This window comes from Myodes glareolus, chromosome 19 (genome assembly GCF_982192425.1).
Source record: "Myodes glareolus chromosome 19, mMyoGla1.1, whole genome shotgun sequence".
Classification (NCBI taxonomy): domain Eukaryota; kingdom Metazoa; phylum Chordata; class Mammalia; order Rodentia; family Cricetidae; genus Myodes; species Myodes glareolus.
This window is the reverse complement of record NC_142044.1, coordinates 39,378,034-39,404,511: the sequence shown is the minus strand read 5'-3', so window position 1 is coordinate 39,404,511 and position 26,478 is coordinate 39,378,034. Positions and strand designations below refer to the sequence as shown.

The 26,478-nt window shown below is 39.2% G+C and overlaps 1 protein-coding gene and 1 non-coding gene across 2 annotated transcripts in view; both read left to right on the top strand.

Moving 5' to 3' along the window:
- The window catches only part of LOC125413364 (histone acetyltransferase p300), a 67,701-nt gene that overhangs the window by 5,520 nt on the left and 35,703 nt on the right, over window positions 1-26,478 (top strand). The window contains exons 2-7 of the mRNA XM_048454701.3: window positions 10,348-10,985; window positions 18,604-18,780; window positions 20,519-20,780; window positions 22,694-22,807; window positions 23,731-23,976; window positions 25,965-26,058. Coding sequence (XP_048310658.1) covers window positions 10,348-10,985; window positions 18,604-18,780; window positions 20,519-20,780; window positions 22,694-22,807; window positions 23,731-23,976; window positions 25,965-26,058 — 1,531 coding nt within the window. The remainder of the gene's footprint in view (window positions 1-10,347; window positions 10,986-18,603; window positions 18,781-20,518; window positions 20,781-22,693; window positions 22,808-23,730; window positions 23,977-25,964; window positions 26,059-26,478) is intronic.
- On the top strand, window positions 1,386-1,493 carry LOC125413489 (U6 spliceosomal RNA). The gene has a single exon (XR_007235959.1). It is a non-coding gene; the product is annotated as a U6 spliceosomal RNA (small nuclear RNA).

Sequence of the window (26,478 nt, the reverse complement as noted above, 5' to 3'; positions counted from 1 at the left end):
TCTATGGAATAAAATTTTTTTCCTAGCTCAGACTTTGGGATTATGTTTTAATTTTGTTTTTTAGTTAGGAAATGTGTGTATTAGAGTTGTTTTGGAATCAGATAGGTTAAACAGCTCCTTGGTTTAGTGAGGTATTGCTGATTGTGGTGCAGTATAGCAGAATACTGTGTCCTGTACATTTAATTTCTCAAGTCCCTCTAAATTCACTGATAAGACCTCAAGAAGGTGATTTGGTTGACAATAAGATAGTAAATGACATTATTTTAAGTTGTAAGTTCTGTGTTATAATATGGGTGCCTTTTACCAGTAGGAGCTTGTGTTTTATTGCTTAAGTAGAGACTGTATTAGCATGCCCAGTGAATTGATGGTAGGGAGGGTGAAGAGGATTTCTGCCTTTGATGCTTTTGGACATTTTATTTTATGCCTTCTTTAGTCTATTCATTGAAGAAAGTAATTTGAAACAATGCAACATGGCAGTTGTGACACACTTCTTTAATCTCAACACTCAGAGGCAGGAGCATCTCATTCTAGGTCAGCTGGTCTACAGAGTGATTTCCAGGACTGCCAGGGCTACATAGTGAAACCCTGTCTGGAAAAATCAATCAATCAATCAATGTATAATGAAATTTGTAGACATTAAGAGGTTAAAGAAAGGGAAGAAGTATAGGAAGAATGTTGCCTGATACAAGTGGGCGTATAAATTTCCGAAACAATTCAGAAGTTGAGCCAGGTGGTAGTGTCTGCTGCGGTGGTGGTGCAGGCCTTTATTCCCAGCACTTGGGAGGCAGAGGCAGGTGGGTCTTGAGGTCAGCCTGGTCTACAAGAGATAGTTCTAAGACACGTTCTAAAACTACAGAGAAACCCTGTCTCAAAAAACAAAACAAAAAAACAAACACTAAAAAACCCAAACAGTTAAGTCATTCTGGAGCCCGGTGGTGGTGACGCACATCTTTAATCCCAGCATTCGGGAGACAGGCAGATCTCTGTGAGTTCGAAGCCAGCCTGGTCTATAAGAGCTAGTTTGAGGACAGCTAGGGCTTTTACACAGAGAAACCTTGTCTCGAAAAACAAAAAAACAACAGAAAAATTCATTCTGTCAGTTTATAATACCCAACAATTAATTTATGGGAAATAGAAAATAATTATTTTGTGGTTTTCAGATTCTTTTCTCTTTTGAGATGGGGTCTTGCTGTGTTGCCTAGGTGGTTTGGAAACTCTAGTATTCACCTGACTTTGGAGTTCATCCTCCTTAGTAACTAGAGCTGCAGGCATGCTGCATTATACCTAACTTGAAGTTATTTTGACTGTGATAAACATTAGTGAAATTAATGAATAAGTGAAATAACTTATACTAAAGATTAAGGCAAATTAAAATATTAAATTTTGTGCTCCCTTTGGCAGCTCATATACTAAAATCGGAACAATACAGAGAAGACCAGCATGGCCCCTCCACAAAGGATGGCATGAAAATTTGTGAAGTCTTACATATTTTAGAAAATAAATAAATTTTGAGTTGGGTTTGTTCATTTGTCCACATCCATAATTCCATCGCTTCCATGAGGAGGCGATGGCAGGGACGATTGAGAATTTGAGACCAGCCTGGTCTATGATGTAGGAAGGCCCTGTTTTAAAAAACAAATTGAAGAAGCAAAACCAAAAAATCAAAATAACAATATTGATTTTTGCAAATGACTGTTTTCATATGGTGGTTAGTAGTTTCCTTTTGAAATTTTGATACAGATTTACTGTTGCTCATTTCTTGAAAAGTTTAAAATGGGGCTTTCAAGATTGCTGAGTGGGTAAAAGTACTTGCTTTTGCAATCCTGTAGATAAGCGTTCAGTCAGAATCCATGTAAAGGTTAAAAAGGAGAACCATCTCTACAAAGTTGTTCTCTGACCACCACATGCATGATATAATAAGTACGAACATAAACACACAATGGGAGCTAAAAGAATAAATATTAATTGATTAATTAAGCCTCTTAGCAATTTGGATATTTTTTTAGTTTTAGATTTATTTTGTCTGTGAATATTTAGCTTGAATGTATGTATGTATGTATGTGCCTAGTGCCCTCAGATCAGAAGAGGGTGTGGATCCCTTGAGATTGGAGCTGTCATGTGGGTACTGGAAACTGAACCCAGGTTTTCTGTAAGAGCAGTAAGTACTCTTAGCCATTACTTTTAACCATTGAGCCATTTCTCCAGTTCCACAGATAAATTTTGTGTTTAAATGTAGATTCTTTTTAAAATAAATGCCTCAAAAAAAACAGTTTGCAGTTTTGTTGAGAGAAAAATAATTCTGAGATTAATGTGGTCTACATAACTAGTTCTAGGCTACCCAAGGCTGCTTTTGTAGTGAGAGCCTGTCTCAAAATAACAACAAAAACAGCAAAAAACAAACAAAAGCATAATGAATAAAAAAATCCCAGCACTGGCAAGTAGAGAAAGGCGACACTCTCTGTGAATTTGAGTCCAGCCTGCTGTATAGAGCTAGTTCCAGGACAGCCAGAGCTACATAGTGAGACCCTGTCTCTGAGGGGGAAAAGGGGAATTGGTTAAATGGAGTTAGACTTCTAGAGTTGAGAATCCCATGACTTTGTTAATTAACCTTGGGCCAATGACCTGACTTATGGATCATCTTTTTTTTTTTTTTTAACCCATAGCACCCACTATTATAGTTTGTAGTGAGGAATAAGTGAGAATTCACTGTAAAATAGTTTAGGAAAGCTGTATGTGTGGGGTGTTTACCTATAATCCCAGAACTCTAGGAGGATGAGACTAATTATTTCCATTAGCCTGGGCTACAAAGTAATGAAGTTTCTGGCTATCTAGGGCTATATAAAATGACTCTGGGACAAAATAAAACTAAACAAGACAGCACTTGTTACACAATGTGTGCACATTATGTTAACTAGTTGTGTCAACTCCTGTAGAAAATTAATGGTAGGTCTTTCCCCCTCAGCACACACAGGTTTTCTCTATCCAGTCTCTACCTCCCAAGTGCTGGATTCAAAGGCAGGCGCCACTACCTCCCTGCTAATGGTAGGTTTTTATTTTAATGGACATCCAGATAAAATGGGTAAAGACAAAGGCAAGAACTTATTTGATCACTGTCTCTCTAAACTCTGTTCCAAAAAGCAAAACAACCCCCTTCCATTATTCCTCCCTCCTTCCCTCCCTCCCTCCCTTCCTTTCTTCCTTTCTTTTTCTTTGGGTTTTTTGAGACAGGGTTTCTCTGTGGAACAGTTCTGGCTGTCCTGGAACTTATTCTTCCATCTCACAGATCCACCTGTTTCTGCCTCTTGAGTCTTGGGATTAAAGGCGTGTACCACTGCTGCCCTGCTGAATTGGTATTAACAGTATGAGAAACTGGAGGGCAAATTGTTTTTATTGGCAGTGTCCAAGATAAGAATGATTTTTTTTTTTGCAAAAAATTGTGTGATTGAGCAGTGTTTTTTTTTCCAGCTTTCATTTGCTTGTCTAGATGGGTTTATTTTTTTCATTTTTATTTATGTGTGTTTTGTCTGCATGCATTTATACACACTGTGTGTGTGTGTCTGTCTGGTACCATGAAGAGCAGAAGAAGGCATTAGATCCTTTGGAACTGGAGTTACAGACAGTTGTGAGGTACCATGTGGGTGTTCTTCACTGCTGAGCTGTCTCTTCAGGCACTGTTTTTGTTGTGTTCTGAGACAAAGTCTCATTCTGTACTACAAGGCGGCATTTAACTCACTGTAATGGTCCAGTAGCTCAGATTCCCTTATGTGCTTTTTATCCTTTTGTCCTCAGTGTCACTTCACCTGGGAATAAAGTTAGGCCCATTGTTCTTAGATCCTGCAGCAGGGCTGGGACTCACATAAAGTCTCCCGATTCTGTCCTGACCACATGAGGTGATGGGAGCCTTAACCATTTTTAGAGGTTCAGTTCATTATCATCATGGGTCATTGCGCTGTGGAGACATAGTGCTGTAGAAGTAGCTGAGAGCCCTACATCTTGCAGGCAACAGGAATCCTCCCCCCCAGGGGGGGTTTCTCTGTAGCTTTGGAACCTGTCCTAGAACTGGCTCTTGTAGACCAGGCTGGCCCAAACTCATTAAAGGTGTGAGCCATCACCACCACCTGACCTTCATTTGTTTTCTGTTTCTTTGTAGCTAGTAGATGCTAAGTATTTATCAAGGATTAGGCTTTTGGGATATAATGGTGAACCAAGGTGGTTTTTACTTTTGACTGTAGAATCTGGTGAGGAATGTACACAGTTTCCTTACAAGCAATGCTCTGGTAATAATTAAAGGTAAGCAGATAGGAATATTTCAGACATGGGTCTTGGACGTTGCTGGAAAAATTCATATAGCTTGATGTGATTTGAACAAAACTTGCTAAGACTGTAAGTACTTAAGTTTCTTACACATGAGAAAGGGTATTTCATGTAAAGTAAATACAAATGATGTGGCTGGAATATATGCTGTGTGCTTGGTGTTTTTATGGAAACAGATGGAAGAGGATATTGAGATGTTAAGACAAGTATGCTAAGGAATTTGGCATTTGGTTGTCACAGCAAAAACTGTTGGAATAGAAGTGTAGTTGGTGAAAGAGTCTTCTGTTGGTGGTGTACACAGAATCAGTTGCATGGAGAGACTATTAATAGCTATTAATAGCTGTCTGGAACCCGTCTGTAGACCAGGCTGGCCTAGAATTCAGAGATCTGTCTGCCTCTTCCTGAGTGCTGGGGTTAAAGGCATGTGTCACCACTGCCTGGCAGGAGGCTTTAAAAAGTAGTTTTTTTTTTTTTAAATTTTAGTTGAGTATGCATTTGGTGTGTTGTTAGAGGAGAGCTTTATGAAGTTGTTTCCCTTACCTTAAATGGATTCTAGTATTTGAATTCAGTTGGTCAGATTGTGGGGCAAGTGACTACCCCTCTACGAGATTTTAAAAATAAATAACATGATACTTTATCTGTACTCCTCTGTAGTATTCCTTTTGAAAAAACTCTGATGTTTATTGAAAATCAAGAAGTGTGCAGCAACACACAGTTTAGGTTTAATGTAAATATACCATTTTAATCAGTTGATTAAAAAACAGAACTATTTTTATCTATGTGTATGTGAGTGCATTTATGGGTACATATGTATGTGTGCTTGTAGAACAAGCAGAATGTGTAAAATCCCTGGAGCTGGAGTTAGAGGTAATTGTGAACTGACAACTGTAGTGGTGGGAACTAAACTCAGGTCCTATGCAAGAACAACAAGTGCTCTTAACTGCTGAGTCCTGTGTCTAGCTCATTTAGCTGATACTTATTTTTCATTTGTATGAGTGCCTGCTTGCATGTACACCTATGTACCTGGTACTTAGGAAGGCCAGAAGAGGGTGAGCTGTCGTATGGGTTCTTTGAACTGAACTTGGGTCCTCTGCAAGAACAAGTGCTTTTATCTTCTGATATCTTTTATCCTTTGAGCTTTTATATTTCATTGTTTGTTTATTTGAGGCAATGTTGCATTATATAGCCCTTGCTGGTTTGGAACTCCTTTTGTAAAACAGGCTAGTCTCAGATTGTTATAGATCCTCCTATTTCTGCTTTACAAGTGCTGGAATGCATCACCACATCTGGCTCTCACTGTCTTTACAGTTTTTTTTTCCCCCAATTTCATTTGTTTTTCTTTTGTGTGTATGGGTGTTTTATCTTCATGTATATCTGTATACTATGACTGCAATGCCTGTGGATGCCAGAAAAGGATATTAGCCTCTGGAACTTTAGTTACATATGATTGTGAGCCACAATGTAGGTGCTGGAAATTGAATCAGTGTTTCTGGAAAATCAACTATTGCTTTTAACTCCAGAGCCATCTCTTCAGCCCCCTAAATTTATTCATATGTTTTTTTGAGACAGTGTTTCTCTGTCCTAGTTGTCCTAGAACTCACTATATAGAACAGGCTGGCCTTGAGCTCACAGAGATCCACCTGCCTCTGCCTTCTGCTAAACACAAGAGGGAGAGACCTGAACTGGAATTCTGCAAGAGCAATATGTACTTTCATTTGTGGAGCCATCTCTCTAACACTCCACCTCAAGTCTAGTTTCGTTTGGTACCGGGGAAGAAACCTGTTTTTAGCCCTCCAAACCTTGTGTGTGTCTCTGTCTGTCTGTATTTTTCTCCCCTCCCCTCCCCTCCCCTCTCCTCCCCTCCCCTCCCCTCCCCTCCCCTCTTTCCTTCTCTTTTCTTTTCTTTCACAGGGATTCTCTGTAGCTTTTGGAGCCTGTCCTGGAACTAGCTCTTGTAGACCAGGTTGGCCTCGAACTCACAGAGATCCGCCTGCCTCTACCTCCTGAGTCCTGGGACCGCCCCCCCCCTTTTTTATAAAAAAGAAAGGGTTTCTTTGTGTAGCCTTGGCTGTCTTGGAAGTCAATCTGTAGACCAGGTTGGTCTTGAACTCACAGAGACCCACCTACCTCTGCCTCCCAAGTGATGGAATTAAAGGCCTGGCTCCCTATAATTTTTTTTGACACTTTTCCCCCCATATTTAACTGTACAACTTGAGAGTCCGGTGTAATCTCTTTCCACCATGTGTGTATGGGGGATCAAGCTCAGTTTTAGGTTTGGTAGGAGGTGCCTTTACTCGCTGAGCTGTCTTTGTATTTTTATTACTATGCTTATTTTGTAATTTTTTTCTATTGTTTGTGATGTATAAATTTTAAGTTGGTGAAGCTATTTTAGTTCCTTCTCTTTATGTTCAGTATACTGATAATAGACTTTTCCTAGATACTCCAGTGGGAAATAACAAACTATATTTAATTTTAATACAGTGTTGTTGCATGCCTTTACTCCAGTATTTGGGAGGCAGAGACAGGAGGATTTCTTTGAGTTGGAAGACAGCCTAGTCTATAGAGTGAGTTCTAGGACAGCCAGGGTGGTCACAGAGAAACTCTTGTCTCAGAAAAAAAGAAACAAGACTTAATAATATAGACAAGGAAGTAGTGAAGAAAGAGTATATATTAAGCAATTCTTTGAGTGGTATCTTTTCAGATCACTTTTACTCAATTCATATTCCAAACTATGAATGTTTTCTAATTAATTAATTTTTTATTTTTTGAGGCAGGGTTTCTCTGTGTAACAGCCCTAGCTGTCCTGGAAAACTAGCTCTTGTACACCAGGCTGGCCTCAAACTTAACAGAGATCACACTTGTCTTTGCCTTCTGAGTATTGGAATTAAAGACATTGCACCACCACCACCTAGTTTTTTTTATTTTAATTATTTGTGTATCTGTGTGTGTTTGTACATTTGAATGTACTGCTGTAGACCAGAAGAAGATGTTAAGTCTCCTAGAGCTGGAATTTACATATAGATGACTCTGAGCCCCTTGAATTGGCTATTAGGAACCAGACTTGTATCCTCTGCTATAATAGTACACTTCATACACTGGGCAGTCTTGCCAGCTACTGCCTGGTTTATTACATTGTTGTAGTAGAAAGGGCATGATAGGTTCTTTAAAAGAAGAAAGTAAAAAAAAAAAAAGTTAGATTCTAGGGCTAGGCATGGTAGCTTGCTTGCCTAACAGGAAGCCTGAGTTCCATTTCTAGCACCAAATATCATCAGGTGTAATGACACACACCTGTAATCGTAACACTTTTGAGATGGAGGCAGGAGAATTGGAAGATCAGAATCATCCTCAACTACTTAGAGAATTTGGTACTGGCCTGGTGGTTGTGGCAGATCATACCTTTAATCCCAGCACTCAGGAGGCAGAGGCAGGTAATCTCTGAGTTTGAGGCCAGCCTGGTCTACAAGAGCTAATTCCAAGACAATCAAAAACAAATAAAAGAGTTATACTTAATAAGATTAATTGAGTCAAGTGGGCCATTAAAATGACTCAGAAGTGAACTAATTTTTTTTGTATGTTTATATGTGTGGTGTGCATATTAGCATCCATGTGGATATACATGTAAGTAAGTGTGTGTATGTGGAGATCTGGGGTCAATTTGGGTTGTCTTCCTGATCTCACTCTGCTTTTTAATATTGAGGCAGGATATTTAAATGAACTGGAATTGGAACTAGATTTGATCTGTTTGGCAGCTTGGTCTTGATTCCCTGACTCTGCCTCCCTCCCGCTGGATTACAGGTTCTGGGGATCCAAATTTCAGACTTCAAGCTTAATCCGCAAGCATTTATACCCATTGATCCATTTCTCTAGAACCTGGACATAATTTTTTTATTGTGTAGATTCAAGTATCTTTAATTATTAAATCCCCATTAGTGTATTTGTAAGCTGCCCAGTGTGGGTACTGGTTTCTGAGTTCTGGTTCTTAATTGCTGAGTCATTTCTCTAGCCCACAGTAATGTGTTTTAATTTTAGATAGGATTTCATGTAGAACAGGCTGGCATTGAACCTCTGATTTTTCTGTCTATATCTTCCAATAATCAGATGTAACAGATTACAAGTGTGCATCACCATGCCCAGTTTCCATTAGTGCTTTTTCCAAGTGAAAACTATTTGGAAACTTTTAAATTTTAAAGAAAAGAAAATGCAAACTTCAACAAGGAACAACCTGGTCTTCCCAGGTTGTAGTTGCTGATGCCTAGAAACTTTGGTTTTTTGAGATAGTGTCTTCTGTAGACCTTGAACATTCTGGCATTCACTTCCCAAGTGCTGGAATTTTGGGAGTGTGCTATAACACTGGGTTAAAATCATACTGGTGTGTGTGTATGTGTGTGTGTGTGTTTGAAGTTTTGAAAACTGATGGTTGAAGTTTTGCAATCAAATTCAGAGAGAAGTAACTGTTGGGTATTTTAAAACCATAAGACATTCTTCCTTTGCCATACAACAAAGAATTTGTTGGTGTAAAATGGTAACATGCTAATATTGAAGAGCTCAAATTTATTATACTCTACTTTCTTGGGTGAGCTAGAGATTGACTGTATGTTAAGGGTACCCAGAGGCAATGTTCTGTACCCCTTCCTACCTAAATTTTGGTTAAGGCAAACTGTTGTGTCGGAATAGATCATATGTGAGCAAATCCACTCTGCTAGTGAACCATATACTTGTGATATGAGAAGTGATAAGCAGTAGTAGATTGTCTGTGGCTCACATTTTTTTCTATTTGCTTACATAAAGACTTGTATTGGTTGTCTATGTATTAGATTATTTAGTTTGCATTTCAACTTTCCCTCTAAGGAAAACTGGAATTGCCCAGTTTAATTGCAAAAGTTTCAAGCTTTTGAGACAAGGTTTCACTCTGTAGTCTAGGCCTGCCTGAAATTCACTATGTAGCCAAGCAAGCCTGGCATTTGTAATGCTCTATCTTAGCCTCCCGAGTGCTAGGATTATAGGCATGAGCCATGAAACTGAATTTAGGTTTCTCTCTCTCTCTCTCTTTCTCTTTTTTTTTTTCTTTTTTTGAGACAAGGTTTCTCTGTGTAGCTTTGGAACCTGTCCAAGAACTAGCTCTGTAGACCAGGCTGGCTGGCCTTGAGCTCACAGAGATCCACCTGCATCTGCCTCCTGCCTTCTCTGATTAAAGGCATGCACAACCTCCACCCGGCTCTTTTTTTTTTTTTTTTAAGGACTACAAAGAGTGGTTAAGAGCACCTCCTTCCTGCCCTTCCACAGGACTACATTCAGTTCCTAGCACTCAAGTTAGGCAGTGCACAACCAATTGTAATTTAATCTCCAGGAGATCTGATGCTCTCTTCTGGTCTCTGAGGGAACATATATAAATATGTAAAATTTAGAAAATGAAGTTTTTGGCTGGCGGTGGTGGTGCACGCCTTTAATCCCAGCACTCGGGAGGCTATGGTAGGTAGATTTCTGAGTTTGATTGGGGCCAATCCGGTCTTCTAGAGCTAGTTCCAGGACAGGCTCCAAAACTATAGCGAAACCTTGTCTCAAAAACCAAAAAAAAAAAAGTAAAGTTTTGTAAAAACATTTTTATTAGTTTATGTGTTGGTGTGCAGTATCTGTGTGGGTGTGAAGGTCAGAGGACAGTTTATAAAGAACTCAGTTCTGTTTATGTGGGTTCTGGGGCATGAACTTAGATTGCCATTCTTCATTGAGCTGTCCATCTGGTGTAGCACATCTTTTAATGATTATTAATGCTAACTTTTCAGCAACTCATTTAGTAAATATTGTACCAACACTCACCCTCTTTTCACTTGGTCTTATTTTTGGCATAGTTCTTAAGATTTTTAACCTGTTTGTCTAACCAAAATTAGTTCAACCACAATACAAAAATTAAGCATGTAGTTTTCTATGGAGAGTGTAGATAAGATTAATTTATACTTAGCAAAAATCAGACTGTCTTACGCACTTCTGATTTGGGTTGTATAAAACTTCACCTTTATCTTTTCTATTTGCTTTTAGATTTTGGTTCGCTGTTTGACCTGGAACATGATTTACCAGATGAATTAATCAACTCTACGGAATTGGGACTCACCAATGGTGGCGATATTAGTCAGCTCCAGACAAGTCTTGGCATAGTACAAGATGCAGCCTCTAAACATAAACAGCTGTCAGAATTGCTACGGTCTGGTAGTTCCCCTAACCTCAATATGGGGGTTGGTGGGCCAGGCCAAGTTATGGCCAGCCAGGCTCAACAGAACAGCCCTGGATTAGGTTTGATAAATAGCATGGTCAAAAGTCCGATGGCACAGACAGGCTTGACTTCTCCTAACATGGGGATGGGCAGTAGTGGACCAAATCAGGGTCCTACACAGTCCACCACAGGTATGATGAACAGTCCGGTGAATCAGCCTGCCATGGGAATGAGCACAGGGATGAATGCTGGCATGAATCCTGGAATGTTGGCTGCAGGAAATGGACAAGGGATAATACCCAATCAAGTCATGAATGGTTCAATTGGAGCAGGACGGGGACGGCCGAATATGCAATACCCCAACCCAGGCATGGGCAATGCTGGCAGTTTATTGACTGAACCACTACAGCAGGGCTCTCCTCAGATGGGAGGACAAGCAGGATTGAGAGGCCCCCAGCCTCTTAAGGTCAGTTCTGTTTTTGTTTATTTAAGAAGTACCCATTTGGCTGTTTCCGTGATGCAGGAAGTGCTTGAAGTTATTCATTCTTGTGTTTATGTGCCAAGGATCTAATGTGTTGGTGTAAGTCTTAAGAAGCTCTTTTACTAAAGTTATAGAAAATACTTTGTTTTACATTTGATTGGTATCCTGTATCTTCATGATTGTTCCAAAATAGTTACCTATAATTTCTAATCTTTTTTCCTAAATATTATAATATTTTCAACTCATTTTAGGCTCCATATTATCCCCGTAAAAGTACGGTTTTAAGATAGTAGATATTAACATTGTTTAGGTAGAAAAATTATTCTACTTTTTTTTTTTTTTTTTGTTTTGTTTTTGTTTTTCGAGACAGGGTTTCTCTGTAGCTTTAGAGCCTGTCCTGGAACTAGCTCTTGTAGACCAGGCTGGCCTGGAACTCACTGAGATCCGCCTGCCTCTGCCTCCCGAGTGCTGGGATTAAAGGCGTGCGCCACCACTGCCCAGCTGTTCTACTTTTTAAAAGCCCATGTGTGCCTGAGTATGTCTGCGTGTGTTTATTAAGAATAGATCTTGGGCTATTCTTGTTTAGTTCCTAGCACACACAAGTGGCTCACAACTGCCTGTAACTCCAGTTCACAGAGAATCCAACCCCCTTTTTGGAATCCAACTCTTTCTGGTTACTGCTGGTATAAAAAAGTAGAATGCGAGGTCTTGCTATACACTTTGGCTGGAATTCACAGTGTAGACCAGGCTGACCTCAGTGGCTCTCCTGCCTTTGCCTCTTATGACCCACTGTCTATGGTTTAATCAGCTCCCTTGTCTCCCATCTTAAAGTTTTTATTCACTCCAGCCTAACACTTAGGGGGATGGGAAGGATGAGTGAGGGTAGGTGTCTTTCACTTTAAACATTTTTATAGTTGATGATATTGAGGATTTAAAAAAAGGGCGGGGGGAGAAAACCTATGAAAGTGTAACTAGCATTCTAGGTAGTTTAGTAACCAGATGTTGGTCTTGTGTGAATTTTTTGTTGTTTTTGAGACAGTGTATCTTTGACTGGTTTAGAATTCACTACATAGGCCAGACAGGTCTTGAACTGAGATCTCCCTGCCTCTGTAATGCTGTGATTAAGAGCATAGGTCACTGTACCCAGCTTTTTTGTGCCTTTTTATGTTGCTTGTGACCCATTGAGTTTAGTTAGAATTGCATGCATAAGCGTGGTATTGCTTACTGGAGCATGGGCAGCTGTCCCATGCGTATAACACTATAGTAAATGAATTTTCCTTCCCTAGCAATCATTAACTACCATTAATAAATTTCTCCCCATCCATGATGGTCTCTAATGATGATCCTAATGGTCTCTGTCTTGTACAGGTCCTTCCCACCTCTTTTAAAAATAATGTGGGTGTGCATTGTATGCTACAGCAAAGTGTATGGAGATCCCAACAACTGTGGAATTTTATTCTCTTCTTTTCACCTTTAATGGATTCTAGTTGAACTCTGGTCCTCAGAAGTGCGTGCATACACTGAACCATTTTTACTGATTCTTGTACAGATCTTGTTCAAGTAATCACATTTGCTGTGAGTTCGTTATTCTAACAGTCATATTGTGTCTGGTATTTTACAGTGGTCCTCCTTTATGTTCCTTGAGTCTGGGGGTGATATTAATTATCCCATTTGTCACTACTGCACCTTGACGTGTTGAGATTAATGTGACTCTGCATTAACCATTGTTCAGTGCAGAAAGAAGCTTCTGACCAAAAATCAAGGCTTACAGCAGCACTAGTGTGTAGGTATAAACAAAAATACTAAGAAGATTCTTTGATACCATATTCATTTAGTTAACATCTAGCTATGGACTGCTATAGGTTTCTACAGTATGAGGCATGAATTTCCTCCTCTGCAGTAGGCCTGAAATCTAGTCAGAAATCTGTTGTTTACCTTCCTAAATAGTAAGGATACTGTTGTAGCATTGGGACCGTCTTACCTGGAAGGTTTGTATTGTAACTTGCAAGGTGCATAGCTTGGTAAAATCGTTGGTGACTTTCCTTACTAGTAGCTCCCTGCATTAACCTTCAGGCACTATGAAAGCTAGTCAGTGGGGAGGAAACCTCCAGCTTGATTTCTCCATGTTCTGCAACCAAAATGTGGTTTTCACTAGTAGTGCCCTACCATCTAGTTCAGGTGGACAATCAAAAGCATTGGGAAAAGTCTGTTGGTGGCTTCTGAAGCATCTTTGATCAGCAACTCATGGGGAGATAGTTCTTATCTGGCACTGAGACTTTCCTTTAGTAACCTATGGCTTTGGGAGCAGCAGTGTTGATTGAGGCAGACTACTTCTGTTTAAAATTTTTTCTTGGCAGAGTGGTGGTAGACACCTTTAATCCCATCACTTGGGAGAGGCAGAGGCAGTTGGATTTCTGTGAGTTCCAAGTCAGCTGGGAATGTACTGTGAAATCATGACTCCAAAAAATGAAATCATTTTTTTCATTTTTCGCACTTAACAAATGTATCTTTAATGTGTTTTTGCGTTCCCATGTTTGTGTGTAAGGTTGGACACAGTTATGTGTGGACAGTGATCAAGTTTCCCTTACTATTTTACTTTCTTTGAGAACAGGGATTTTTTTTTTCCCATTCTGCTTGGATTTCGAGGTTTTGGGGATTCTCCTGTTTCTGCCTCCCATTTCCCATAGGTGTGCTGGGAATATAGACGATTGTATTACTGCATCAGGCTTTTATAGGAGTTCTGTAGAGCTGAACACAGGTTATGAGACTTGCATGCCAATCATTTTTACTCACTGAACCTTCTTTTTCATCTTAAATGATATTTTATACACACACACATACACACCCACCCACCCACCCACACAGACATATATTTTGTTTGGCTATTTATTTATTTAGGTTTTTTGAGACAAGGTTTCTCTATGTAGCTTTGGAGCCTGTCCTGGAACTCCCTTTGTAGACCAGGCTGGCATTGAACTCACAGAGATCCCCCTGCCTCTGACACCCAAGTGCTGGGATTAAAAGTGTGCACCACCATTGCCGAATATTATTATTATTATTATTTTTTGAGACATGATTTCTCTGAGTATCTCTGGCTGTCCTAGAACTCTAGACCCTTCCATATCCCCTCTTCCCCCCGCATGCCTCCCAAGTGCTGGGATTAAAGGTGTGCATCACCACTGCCCAATTTTAAGCGCGCTCTCTCTCTCTCTCTCTCTCTCTCTCTCTCTCTCTCTCTCTATATATATATATATATGCTTTTTATTGCATTATGTGATATATTAGTGAAGGCTGGAAGTCAGAGGTATTGATTGGGTCCCAATCATTTTAGGCAGTTGTGAGCCTCCTGATAGGAACCAAACTTAGGTCCTCTAAATACTGAGACATTTCCCCAGTCTTTGTACATTTACAGATTATATCCTCTTTGATTCAGGAACTGAATACATGGCAGTGAACAAAACACAAATTAATTGCTCTCCCATGGAGCCTCTCTCTCTCTCTCTCTCTCTCTCTCTCTCTCTCTCTCTCTCTCTCTCTCTCTCTCTCTCTCTCTCATGAGACAAGGTATCTCTGTGTGGCTTTAGCTGTCCTGGAACTCTCGTCTGTAGACCAGGCTGGCCTCAAACTCACAGATCCTCATGCCTCTGCCTCTTTAATGCTATGATTAAAGGCTTGCATAATTGCCTGACAAGAAATAAATCTTAAGCCTAGCACGGTGTTGCACACTTTTGATCCCAGGGCACAGCCAAATGGATCAATCTCTGAATTAAAATCTAGCCTGGTCTACCATAGAGAGTTCAAGGACAGTCATAGCTACATAGTGAGATGCTATCTCAAAATATGGGGTTGTAGTGAGATGAATCTTGTCACATTTAGGATGTAGTTCAGAGTTAAGTGTAGAATGTGTGCTTAGTATGAAAAAGACCCTAGGATTGATCACCAGCACCCCACAAATACTTCTGAGTTTTAGCCATTCAAATGAGTGTGTGTTTTAGGGAGTAAATTCAGTTTCCCAAAACAGGAGTGATAATATAACTTTTGGAGTTTACTCTGTGCATCAATTGGTGATAACTTTTTGTATGTAATGTTAGAAGAGTTTTTGCTGTTTAAGATAGGCTTTCAATAAAGCAGGTTGACCTCCAGCTCCCTGTTTAATACTGATTTTCCTCCTACCACTTCCTGAATGCTGAGATTACAGGCATGTACCCCACATGTGGTTTATGGGGTCCAGAGAGGTCAAACCCAGGGATTTATACATGGCAAGCAAGAACTATATCTATTGAATATATCTCCAGCACCAAGTTCTAGGTGTTTAAGATTTTAGGTTAAGAGAGTGTTTTAGAGTAGAGAGATGATGGCTCACCAGTTAAGAACTTGTACTGCTCTTACAGAAGACCTGAACTTGGTTTCCAGCACCTGTGATGGATGAGTGTCAAACTCAAGAGTTTATCAAATTCAGTCCCCTTGTTCCAGCCTCCTGAGATTACAAGCTTGAGCTTGCCTGGTAGAGTGCTTTTGTTGTTGTTTTTGTGTGCATGTGTGCTTGGTGCCATTAGAAGCCAGAAGAATATTCCCTGGAACTGGAGTTATATAAAGTTGTGAACTACTATATAGATTCTTGGGATATGGATCTTTTGCAAGAACAAATGCTCTTAACTGCTTAAGCCATCTTTACAGCCCCCTTGTTTTGTTTTGTAATGTATGTGAGTATTCATATTACTGCATTCCTAACTTTCTGCAGCAACTTAAGTATTAATAGGTATTTAATATGTGTAAGGCTGTTTTTTAGCAAAGGAATAATGATGCTCCAGAAGCTTTTTGTGGGGTGGGGGTTTCTTTTGCTTGTAACTTCCTGGTTGTTGTATGGTATAACTTTCCCTGGGGAGATGAAGCACACAGAAGGTCTGCTTAACCAGGTAGGTAATCACTGACCAAAGTATAGCTATCACCAGAGACCAATTTGGTGTGAGCCAGTGAGCTTTTTTGGGATTGCTTATAGGAATGTGGGTGAAGGGTTGCTTACAGAAGAAATGACTCAAAAGACCACTGCATCATCAAAGCTCACCCAGGATGGATAACAGTTCACAAGGTTGTGAACCTGTAGCACACTGTACTTCCTGAGGGGAGTTCAACAGGTTGGAGAGTGTTCTTTCCAATTGGCTCAGTAGGTCTAAACGTCCAGGCAGCTTGGTTGGTTTCTGCTGTTTCTAGGCAGCTAGTCTGTCATTCTAGTCTTTGTAGCTTTTTCTCCTGAAAGTTGTCTTTGCAGCTCAGCTTGTGTTGGGGGGCCGAGAACTCTCACCATTTATTGCTTACACTGGCAAATAGGGACTTAGTGACTCTGGTCAGTTTCAGGGACTTCTTGAAGCTATTTTTGAGTTTATAGCTTCTTTTTATTTGAGGACCTCCCTGCAGTATAGAATGTTTCAGTCTGGGAGTGCAACATGAGTCCTTTCTCTGCCTTTTCAGGTTAAGTCAGTATCTGTATAACAGTGAATAATTGGACAAGATGGGATAGCAGTGTAGCAGATACAAATATAGCCCCATCTTACACTATTTGGTGGGGGAGAAAGAAGAAAACTTCCGAGGGCCAGAAGGTATAATAATGGGAAGGTAGAATTCTGGGGAAAAAACCCCACCAGATTGTATTGACATATATATGAATAAGCACATTATAATTACTTAAATATACTAAGATAGCTTACAGGTTTCTGTGGTTTATTTATTTCTTTTGGTGGACTTTTATAAACATTTTGTTACATGTTCTTTTATTGTCCATTAAAAGTTCTGTGGTAAAATAGCTTTCCATGTCTCAATGAATTTCCATTTTAATTAGGGACTCAATTGTGAATGAATTGTATCTCATTATAGGCATAGACATCATTAAAATTATTTTAGAATAAATATTAGTACTTTAAAACTTATAAGCTAAGGACTGAAGGATCGACTCTTCTTCCAGAGCATCCAGAAACATTCGAAACACCTATATGGTGGCCAACCATCTCTAGTTGCAGGGATCTGATGCCCTCTTCTGGCCTTGAAAGGCACTACATGCTAGTGGTGCATAGACCTATATGCAGTCAGAACACTCACACGTAAACAGATGTGGTGGTACATGATGTTTATGATTCAGCCCTTGTGGGGAGGGGGTGTTGAGTCAGGAGGATTACTCTTCTAAGGCCAGCTTTGTCTGCATAATGAGAGTCTGTGTCGAAAAGGGTGTAAGTGGTACAACTTAAAGGAAAAAAAAGCTAAAAATTGCATCTTTTTGATTGTTTGTTTGTTTGTTTGTAAGTTAGTATCGGATAGTTGCATACAAGTGGCCTGACATGGAACTAGTAATTCTGCTTCTTCCTAAGGACTGGAATTTACAGGCCTCACAGAAACAAGCCCGGTATGAAAATGTAGTTTTGGGGGTAGGTCTTTGAGAAAGATTATTTGGTAAAATGCTTGCCACACAAATATAGGGACTTAGTAGTCACCATCACACATGTAAAAAGCTATGATGGCATGGGCTTTTAATCTCAACTATGAAGAGGTGATGACTGGCCTAATCAGCGAGATCCAAGTCTAGTGAGAGAGTTGCCTTTGAGATGTCTTGGTAGGCAAAGAAACTTTCATTTACCTATTCAGGTAGTTTCTAACTTCTACACGTGCCCTGTGGTAATTATGTGCATGCAAGTGTGTGTGCATGTGCAAACATAGATGCACAAGTAAATAAACATGATTTAAAAAACTACTTAGGGCTGGGGAGATGGCTCAGTGGTTAAGAGTTCAATTCCCAGCAACCACATGGTGGCTCACAACCATCTATAATGAGATCTGACGCCCTCTTCTGGCATGCGGGCATACACGGAGGCAGAATGTTGTATACATAATAAATAAATAAATCTTTAAAAAAAAAGAACTAGTAAAACATTCTCTGCTTAAAGCATTGAGGAACAATTGAAAAAAAAATAAAAAACTACTTAACATTTTCAGTTAATCATTGTATAGTAGGATGGCTCCAGGTAAACTGAACACATAGAAGATATCTTATTTTCAGAGCCCTGGCTCTCTGTGCTAAGGATGACCTTGAAGTTTTTGTTCCTCCAGCCTTTAGCTGGTACTCAGTTTTTTTTTAAAATTTTTTATGCCTAAATCAGTAATATGTACTTTGATAAGAATACACTTTTTTATTTGTGCATTTTTAAATTTGTAAAGGCAGTTAGTTTTCTCTTTTTACTTTTTTTGTTTGTTTTGTTTTTTTTCTTTTTGGTTTTTCGAGGCAGAATTTGTTCGTATGGCTTTGGAGCCTGTCCTGGAACTCACTCTGTAAACCAGGTTGACCTCCAACTCAGAGAGATCTGTCCGCCTCTGCCTCCCGAGTGCTTGGATCTCATTTCTCTTTTACAAGCGCAGGGGATCAAATTCAGGTTGGTAGACTTTTGCAGTGAGCATCTTTACCTGCTAAGCCATCTTGCTGGGTCCTTCAGTGTGTTTTCTTTATATAATCAGAGAATTTGTTTTAAAATTTTTTAATATAGATTTTTGTAATATAGAACATGAAGTATGGAAATGGCGATATCTTAGTAATATGGAGAATGTTTTTAATTTTGCGTAGATGGGAATGATGAACAATCCCAGTCCTTATGGTTCACCATATGCTCAGAATTCTGGACAGCAGATAGGAGCGAGTGGCCTTGGTCTCCCAATTCAGACGAAGACTGTACTACCAAATAGCTTATCTCCATTTGCAATGGACAAAAAGGCAGTTCCTGGTGGGGGAATGCCCAACATGGTGAGTACTAATTTTCTTTTAGACCGTTTCTTCCTTTGTTTTGTAGCTTTGGCTGTCCTGAAACTAACTAACTCTGTAGACCAGACTGACATTGAACTCACGGAGATTGCCTGCCCCTGCCTCTCAAGTACTGGGATTAAACTTGTGTGCCATCTCCACCTAGCTCTTTGTTTTTAACATTTATTTGTGTGTAGGTTGGGTATGTACACACATGCCATGATGAACATGTTAGAAGTTTACAGGAGTTGGTTTTCTCTTAACATGCATTTTGAACTGCAATCAGGTCGTTAACCTGGAGCCCTTTTGTGAGCATTAGAGTGGCATTTAACACAGTGGTATGTATTATACGTATTTGGAATCTGAGATACTTGATGGGGTGAATTATATGAGGGAATGCCTCATGCCTTAGAATAGAATTTTGATTTGCAAAATTTCCATATGGAGTTTTATTTCCTGTGCCTATTGATAAAATGTATGCTACAGTGGGTCCCTAGATTTCTGCAGGCTTTACTAATTACCGAAGGGTAGGAAACTAGAACCTTTCTTTCCTTGGTGAAAGACTCTTGCAAAGGCTTCTACTCTTAAGGATCAAGTATACTAATTTTATCTGCTTTAGTATAATAAAGTAATTTCTTTCAAAAATTAATCTTTTTGTTTCTCTCTGTTGGGATGATACCCATTGCACATTTGGCTACTGTTAAACTTCATTGAGCAGCATTATAATGAACAATTTTCACCTGTTTAAAAATGTCTAGTAAGGAGCTTTCTATAAGTTTAAGCCAGCCATGTCTACCCCGCAAGTTCCAAGCGAGCCAGGGGACGTAAGGTGTGGTACAGCACACCTTTAATCTCTGAAGGCATAGGCATACAGGTGATCTCTTGTGATTTGGTTTCAACAATTTCTAGTTGTGAATTTGAATTTAATAAAGGAGTTTGTTTTTACTTTTTGATAATTGTCTTAGAGTAATTTTATTTGGCTTTTTACATGTTTTAGTATTTTGTGTTGTGTTCATGCCTGTATTTTACAAAGTTTAAGATTTAAACATACAGAGATAAAACATGTCCTCAATGTCCTAAGATACAACTATTTTGAAAAGCTTCTTTCCATTGGAATTATAAAAACAAATTTTTCTTTTTCTTGACATGGTGGAACATGACTTTAATTCCAGTTCTTGTTTTTTTTTTGTTTTGTTTTGTTTTGTTTATGTGTATATGGATGTGTCCTGTTTTCATGGGAGTGCCCAAGTAGGCTTGAAGAGGGTCTTGATCTTTTAGAACTGGAGCTAAAGGTGTTAGTGAGCTCTGTACATGTGACTATGAACTGAATTTGGGTCTCTGGAAGAGCAAGCTTTAAAGCATCTCTCAAGCCCCTATGTGTTTTTTGAGGCAGGGTCTGGTAATAGGCTGGCTTCAAACTTGCTGCATAGCAAAGACTGGCCTTGAATTCTGGATCTCACCCTCTGGCTTTCCAGTACCGAGAATGTGTAGTTTACCTGTTCTTCATTTTTATTTAGTTCTCTGTGTCTTATACATACTTTGACTATTACTGAGAATTGTTGTAATTATTTTTACTGCATTAAGCATCCCGATAATAGGGATTATCATGTATTTATTGAATTGTTTCCATCCAAATTAAAAAATGAAATTTGGCATATGGTAAATATCCGAGAAGGGTTTAATTTGAAAATATCTAGTCCTTATTAAAAGATAGCACACAAATCTTTGTCATCTCTTTTAGGGTCAGCAGCCACCCTCATCGGTCCAGCAGCCAGGCCTGGTGAGTTCAGTTGCCCCTGGGATGGGTTCTGGAGCACACACAGCTGATCCAGAGAAGCGCAAGCTCATCCAGCAGCAGCTTGTTCTCCTTTTACATGCTCACAAGTGCCAGCGCCGGGAGCAGGCTAATGGGGAAGTGAGGCAGTGCAATCTTCCCCACTGTCGAACCATGAAAAATGTTTTAAACCACATGACACACTGTCAGTCAGGCAAGTCCTGTCAAGGTGAGTAGCCTTTAAGGTGATGTCATTATGGCCATACACATGTTCTTTCATCAAATACATGAATTTGCTTCACTTCCTTTATAAACAGATCAACTTCATATTCCAGGTGTATCCCAGACCAATAAAATCACAGCTTCTTGGTGTACATTTGCTTATTTATGCTGTTACTGGAACTTTTAAACCCTGGACAATAAGCATGTTAGACAAGCACTCTATTGCTGAGCCACGTTTCTACCTCTGAATTTGCCAGAAGTCGCTGATTAGGCTGATCTAAGTATCAGCTAGGTTGTTCTGGGGATTCATTGTCATCAGCTCTCAAACATTGAGGTTAACATGATTGACAATTTGAGCACTAGAGGTCTGAACTCTGGTCCTCATGCTTGCACAGAAAGCCATTGACTCATTTCACAATTTGAACATTCCTCATTTGCCTGTCATAATACCTTTAAAAAGCTATTGTCTGGATGAAATTCAATTTACCCACTTTGGTGAAAGAATCTTGATTGTGTTCTGCGGAAATGATGAAGATAATTGGTGTATAACAACAGAAAGATATTTTGAGTAGGTTATGGTAGGATGGGAAACTGTAAAGTTTTTTTTTTTCCCAGTTAAATGTTTTATTTACAACGTAGTCTCACGTGACTTTTCTAAAGTAGCACAACATGTCTAATACTCAGCGTCAAGGATATCGTTTCTAATTACACAATAAACCAAGACAAGACATACTTATTAAGGTTAATATTTAAGAGATATAATTGTCCTTAGGCAAGACAGAACTAGCAGTTTTAGGGATCACTTACTGACCGAATACTTTGTCACATTCTATTTTTAGTATTTTATATGAATGGCATCATTATTTATATTTTTTTTTCTGTCTCTTGAAATAAGATTCTCCTTATTTTCCAGATGGCCTCAATTTTTTTTAATTGATATTTATTGAGCTCTACATTTTTCTCTGCTCTCCTCCCTGTCTTTCCCCTCCTGCAGTCAATCCTCCCCCAAGGTTCCCGTGCTCCCAATTTACTCAGAGATCTTGTCTTTTCTACTTTCTACTTCCCATGTAGATTAGATCTGTGTAAGTCTCTCTTAGTGTCCACAGTGTGGTCTAAGTTCTCTGGGACTGTGGTTTGTAGGCTGACTTTCTTTGCTTTATGTTTTAAAACCACCTATGAGTGAGTACATGTGATAATTAATTGTCTTTCTGTGTCTGGGTTACCTCACTCAAAATAATGTTTTCTAGTTCCATCCATTTTCCTGCAAAATTCAAGGTGTCGTTATTTTTTTCTGCTGCGTAGTACTCCATTGTGTAAATGTACCACATTTTTATAATCCATTCTTTAATCGAGGGGCATTTAGGTTGTTTCCAGGTTCTGGCTATGACAAACAAAGCTGCTATAAATATGATTGAGCACATGTCCTTGTGGCATGATTGAGCCTTTGGATATATACCCCAAAGTGGTATTACTGGGTCTTGAGGAAGGTTGTTTCCTAATTTTCTGAGAAATTGCTACACTAACATCCAAAGAGGTTATACCAGCTTGGGTTCCCACCAGTAATGCAAAAGTGTTCCCGGTGAAGCTTGTTTTCATAAAAGTTTCTATTTTGTGATAGTTGGTAGTTGATTTGTTCTAACATAGCACTGTTCTGGTAGTACTGTTGAAGGCTTTGTGTGGGCAAATACCCAACCTAATACGGTTTTACCTAATAGTTTTATGTGTTTCATTACCCAATAGTTTTATGTGTAGCATCATATGTTTTATAGGTATGTGTTTTTCTGCTATAACTTGGGATATCTTTGTTTAGGAGAGGTACCACATCTGGAGCAACTTAATTAGTTGACTTATTCCTGTAAAGAAAACGTGAAATTTTCTCTCTCTCTCTCTCTCTCTCTCTCTCTCCCTCTTTTGTTTTAGTGGCACATTGTGCATCTTCTCGACAAATCATTTCACACTGGAAGAATTGTACAAGGCATGATTGTCCTGTGTGTCTTCCTCTCAAAAATGCTGGGGATAAGCGAAATCAACAGTGTAAGTGTTTGAATCTTGCTGATTTATAACCAGGTTTGAGAAGTACACTAGTACCATTTGCTAGAGTTAAGGTACTGATTGATTATGTGAGACTAGTGACCAAACTGGTCCTTTAATGCCATACCGAATAAAAGATTTTCCCTCTATAAATCAGTAAAAACAGAACTCAGTGAGCCTTATCTTTAAAAACATTATTGACTGAATGTGTACTTTTCTTTCCTCTCTTTGAGAGAGTATGTAGCCCACTATGTAGCCCATGCTGCCTTGAACTTGCTGTCTTTTTGCCTTAGCCTTCTGAGTGCTAGGATTACAGTTGTGTACAACTTATTCTTGACTTTAAAATTTTTGAAATTGAAGTATTGTTTTGGCATTGAACAACTTATTCTTACATACTTGTGGCCAGGTAGATCATTTGAATTTAAACAAAGAAAAAGCTGAACTTTTTTGTTTTTTTAAGACAAGTTTCCTTTCCCGTGTAATAGCTCTGGCTATTCTGGAACTAGCTCTTGTATACCAGGCTGGCCGGACCTCACAGAGATCTGCTTGCCTCAGCCTCCTACATTTTGGGATTAAAGGCATACACCACCTCTCCCTGACCTTTTTAAAGCTATGTTTTTTGTGTGCATGTGTGAATTTTTATTTTATAAAATAAAAAATTATGAGATGAAGATAATGAGATCGTTCTCAGAGAAAAGTAGTAGTTAAACATACTACATTTAAAAAGTACAGCTACCACATCGTTCTAAGCATTTAGTACATATAAAGCATGTATCTAGAAAATTTTTCAAAAGACCAGTTGGAGACATGGTCTATAATACTAAGATACTTCACTAATTGAAACTTTAAAATAATTCATTAAGCATTTTAGTCCCTTTTTCTTACCAATGATAGTATTCTGATGCTTTGTCTTTTGTCTTTTCTAGCAATTCTTTCTGGAGCACCAGTTGGACTTGGAAACCCTAGCTCTCTAGGAGTGGGTCAACAGCCTACCCCTAGCCTAAGCACTGTTAGTCAGATTGACCCTAGCTCTATAGAGCGGGCCTATGCTGCACTTGGACTACCCTATCAAGTAAACCAGATTCCACCGCAACCCCAGGTACAAGCAAAGAATCAGCAAAGTCAGCAGTCTGGGCAGTCTCCTCAAGGCATGCGGCCCATGAACAACATGAGTAAGTTTCTCATCTAGTTCAGAGGTGTTGTTGTTAAGTATGTAATATCGTGTATAAGTGAAGACTAATGTAGGCTTGCTCCCTCTCCCCTGTGCCTCCCTACCTCTGTCATCTCCCTTTGTTTTGTTTTTTTACAAATGATTTTTGGAATTAAGATAATTTTAAATTATAGCAAAAGGACATCTTTAAAATCCATATGTTGAAAGGAATTACAGACAATACTTGATACTTTGGTTACTTTTCTCCTTTTCACACTTGAGTTTAAATTTCCAAAAATAAGATCCTATGTGTCTCATGGACCTTTACCCACTGAGTCCATCTCATTGATCAACCCTATTTGTTCTTGTTTTGTTTTTATTGGTTGATTTTGTTGCTGTTGTTTGCTTTTTGAGAAAGGGATCTGGCTGTCTTGGAGTTCGTTATATAGACCAGGCTGGCCTCAAACTCAGAGATCCTCCTGCCTCTGCTTCCCAAGTGCTGGCATTAAATGCATGCACCACCACACCTGAATTAGTCAACCTTGTTTTTAGAAAGTTAAAATTTTTTTTTCTTGGTTGCAATGTTGTACACCTTTAATCCCAGCACTTGAGGCAGAGACAGGTGGATCTCTAAGTTTGAGGCCATCCTGGTCTACAGAGAACATTCCAGTACAACCAAGGTTACACAAAGAAACCCCATCGAAAACAAAGCAAAAATATTATGTGTATTGGTGTGTGTCTGTATGCACATGTGCTTGTACTGACTATGGATGGAGTACAGGAGTGGGTGTTAGACTCTCCCATGGAATTGAAGTTTTGAGGCTTCTGACAGGGATGCTGGGAACTAAACTTGGGTCTCCTGGAGTACGGTCAAGTGTTCTTTTTGTTTGTTGTTTGGTCTTTGTTTCTTTGAGATAGGGTATCTACATAGCTTTGGCGGTTGTGGAATTTACTGTACCAGTCCAGCCTTAAATTCAGAGACCCACCTGCCTCAGCCTCTAGTGCTGATATTAAAGGCTTATACCATCATGCTAACATCCAACCGAGTGTTCTTAACCTCTGAGTCTTTTCTCAGTCCTACCTTTTTCCTTATATTTTATGTATGAGTATGTTTTGTTTGCACATAGAGGCCAGAAATGGGGTATTAGTATTCTGGATTATAGTTTCCATGTGGGTGCTCTTACAGTCTTCAATCTCTGTTTTGTTTTTTTTTTCTTTGCTTTTAGTATTTTTAATTACATGTATGTATGTGTGTGTCCACCCATGTCCATGTGTGCATGTGAATGTAGGTGCCCTTAATAGGTCAGAACTGTTGAATCTTGAGTTACATTACAGGTTTGCTGAGCTATCTTAAAAGCATGGATGCTAGGAACCAGATTGGCATGTCTTTTAGGGGAGCATTAGGGATCTTAAAATTGAGTCGTATCTCTCTAGCCCTACTTTGTATCAGTTTATTGGTTTTTCAGCATAGGGGTTTCTCTCTGTATCTCTTGACTGTTCTGGAACTCACTCATTAGGCTAAGCTGGCTTCAAACTCAGAGATCCACTTGCCTCTGCCTCCTTGAGTACTGGGATTAAAGGCATGTGCCACCACCACCTGGCAAGAGACTCTTCTTGATTAGCCTGGAGCTCACTCATTGACTAGATTGGCTGATCAGTACGGTCTGGCAACAACCCCTTTTGGTACTAGGGTTACACTTGAGCACCATCAAATCCATGTTTTATGTATGTGCATAAGATCTGGATTCTGGTCCTCATGTTAGTGTAGCAACACTGCCAATTGAGCCTTTTTGTTTTTTTCCCCCCAGCTCCTGTGCCTCTTTTTTCTTACTGGTTTGTAAGGTTGCTCCATGTGCTAGTTTTTCTGTGTTGTTAATTGCATTGCTAAATGTATGTGCTATTCTTTTTCTACTTTGACCTTTTTTTTTCCGACTTGGTTTATGGCATTCATTGTATGGTGACTATTTTTTATTTTTTTTTCTTTCCCTCCTTTGCTTTGTTTTGCTTTAGGTGCTAGTCCCATGGGTGTAAATGGAGGTGTAGGGGTTCAGACGCCGAATCTTCTTTCTGAGTCCATGTTGCATTCGGCCATCAATTCTCAAAAGTAAGTTTGTGCCTTAGTCCCTTCAAATACTTGAAAATTCCTTGAGTCTTATTTAGTTTTCTTGATTTACAGATAACTTTTAGGAAGGAAAGTGCCCCAGTTTGGTATTTGTATCACTTACAGTAGTTAAACTATACCCCTCCATCCCATTCTTCAATGATGGATACTATCGGAACATATGTTCAAGTGTATAAAGTTTTCAAAGAATATGTTTCTTTTTAATGTTATTTTAAGCCAGTGTTCAAGGTCCTTGGTGTGAGGTAGGGTGTCTCCATATGGCAATACAGCCTGGTGACATGAGTTGGATTTTCAAATACAAGAGTTCCTTCCTCCTTGTCCTTCATAAGGAAATGTAACATTTACTGAGTCACACATACAAACAACATGTAGTCTCATACATGCCTCTTAAATACTCAGTCA